This window comes from Oratosquilla oratoria, chromosome 7 (assembly GCF_046742065.1).
Source record: "Oratosquilla oratoria isolate Oo_2021 chromosome 7, ASM4674206v1, whole genome shotgun sequence".
Taxonomy (NCBI): Eukaryota; Metazoa; Arthropoda; class Malacostraca; order Stomatopoda; family Squillidae; genus Oratosquilla; species Oratosquilla oratoria.
In genome coordinates, this window is record NC_134783.1 from 44,958,576 (window position 1) to 44,961,075 (window position 2,500).

Genomic DNA, 2,500 nt, shown 5'->3' on the forward strand with positions numbered 1-2,500 from the left:
TTTTATCTCCGGCATGATCCCATCCATGTCACTGAACAGCCATGGTAACATGACACATCCCTATCGCAGTCCCACCTTTACCTCAAACCACTCGCTCTCTCTATTTCCAATTCTAACTAACTCTGCTACTCTCGTAATTTTTTTTGACTGACCTTAACGTCTTTTCCTTAATTCCATATATCTGCAAAACCTTCCACAGTGTCTACCTGTCTACCCTGTCATAAGCCTTTTCCAAATCATTAACCCCCCAAAAAAAATCCTTAATTTTTGCTAAAGCTTTCTTACATATCTGCCTTACCACAAAAAATCTGATCTACTCAACCCCTACCTTTCCTAAACCCACACTGTTCCTCACCTCTGATCTTCTCCTAATTCTCTCAATTAAAACCCTTCCATAAGCCTTCCCAACTACACTCAACAAAATGATCCCTCTGAAACTACTACACTCACATTTGTCCCCTTTTCCCGTGTAAAGCAGAACTATACAGGCACTTTTCCATGCCTCTGGCACTTTACCCACCCTTAGACACACATTAAACAACCTCACTTGCCAGTCCACTATTACTGTACCTCCCTTTTTGTAAGCAGTTTTACACGTATTTGATGAACTCGATGACTATACACGCATGTTTTAAGTAACTTTTAGTTGAACATACACACCTGTGCTACCTTTGTGCAACGCAATGTACCGTGTGAAGCCACAGAAAACGACATCCTCCCCTGAGTGAATGCTGCACGGCAACTCGTCCCATAGCAACGGCGCCAATCCATCTAATTCGTTTTCTTCTCTCTCCCGCAGGCCAGCAACTCTTATATCCGTGACCAGTGGCTTCATTCTATACTGTGGAAGGTGAGTAGGAGGAGAGGAGGTTAGGGGGAGTGGGGGTTGAAGGGAGGGGGAGGAAGATGTGTCCGAAGGATTGAGGAGGATCCATGAGTGGCTGTGAAAGGGGAGTGAGTGTGAGATCGAATAGAAAGAAAAGGGGAAAGGGGGGGGGGAGGGGAAAGGGGAAGGAAGAGGAAGGGGAGAGAGGGAGGAGGAAGGTAATGAAGTAAGTTGTATTTGTGTGTGTGTGTGTGTGTGTGTGTGTGTGTGTGTGTGTGTGTGTGTGTGTGTGTGTGTGTGTGTGTGTGTGTGTGTGTGTGTGTGTGTGTTTATATTTTATATTTATGGGTGATGTGGGAGTTCTGTTATCATACTTCTTATCATTATCATTGATATCATCTTTATTATCAGTTGATTATCATGATACTGTTCTTTGTTTTAGCTGATATTGTTATTATTACTGTGATATTGCTCTTAATGTTATTGAAGTGAATTGTCACACCTTATTATCAACGTATATACAGATGGCGTGGGTGGGAATAGGGAACACGTGAATCTTAGTCTGAGTTTACTCATGACTAATTACACAGATATACTTTTTTCCCTTTGAAAAAGCTTATCTGAGAAACTAGTCATAGATAAATTTAGATTAAGTCATGTGTTTCCTGTGCGTGTGTGCATGTGTGTATTCACCTTGGTCTTTGGATCACGTGCTGGACTCGTGATCGACAGCTATTTCCCTCCCGGAAGAGAGCTCAGAGCTCGTATGACCGATCTGTGTGTGTATGTGTGTATTCACTTGGTCTTTGGATCACGTGTTGGATTCGTGATCGACAGCTATTTCCCTCCTGGAAGAGAGCTCAGAGCTCGTAGGTTCGATCTATGGGTAATGCTATGACCTTGCACACACACACACACACCCAACTCCCCGCCCACGAGAGTCAGAGTAACGACCCGAAGCGCAGTGGTACCGAAATAATTTCGGCCCTGGGCAGGATTCGAACCTAGAACTACGGGCCACTATGGTGGCAGTTCAGCGCTCAACCAACTGCGCCACCGAGTCGTGTGTGTGTGTGTGTGTGTGTGTGTGTGTGTGTGTGTGTGTGTGTGTGTGTGTGTGTGTGTGTGTGTGTGTGTGTGTGTGTGTGTGTGTGTGTGTGTGTGTGTGTGTGTGTGTGTGTGTGTGTGTGATTCACCATGGTTTCACCATGGTCTTTCACCATGGTCTTTGGATCACATGTTGGACAGCTATTTTCCTCCCGGAAGAGAGCTCAGAGCTCGTATATGACCGATCTATGGGTAATACCTGACCTTACACGAACACACACGCACACGCCCAACTCCCCGCCCACGAGAGTTAGAGTAACGACCCACAGCGCAGCGATACTGAAATTATTTCAGCCCTGGGTGTGTGTGTGTGCGTGCGTGTGTGTGTGTGTGTGTGTGTGTGTGTGTGTGTGTGTGTGTGTGTGTGTGTGTGTGTGTGTGTGTGTGTGTGTGTGTGTGTAAAAAATAAATGATGAGAGAGTTCTCCATGGTACATCTGGCAAACAAATCCTGGAAAGAAGAAGAGACAGAATTCTCGAAAGAGCAGCAATTACGATAAATGAGATGTTGACCGAAGAAGTTCTTTTCGAGTTAAAAGTGCACTGGAGGAATAGGAAGGAATTATTA

General features: G+C 44.9%; 1 protein-coding gene across 2 annotated transcripts in view; it reads left to right on the forward strand.

The window, feature by feature from the left end:
- Window positions 1-2,500, forward strand: part of LOC143027134 (C-Maf-inducing protein-like) — a 483,663-nt gene that overhangs the window by 440,230 nt on the left and 40,933 nt on the right. For both annotated transcript variants that reach the window (XM_076188172.1, XM_076188173.1), the window contains one exon: window positions 800-850. In XM_076188172.1, coding sequence (XP_076044287.1) covers window positions 800-850 — 51 coding nt within the window. The remainder of the gene's footprint in view (window positions 1-799; window positions 851-2,500) is intronic.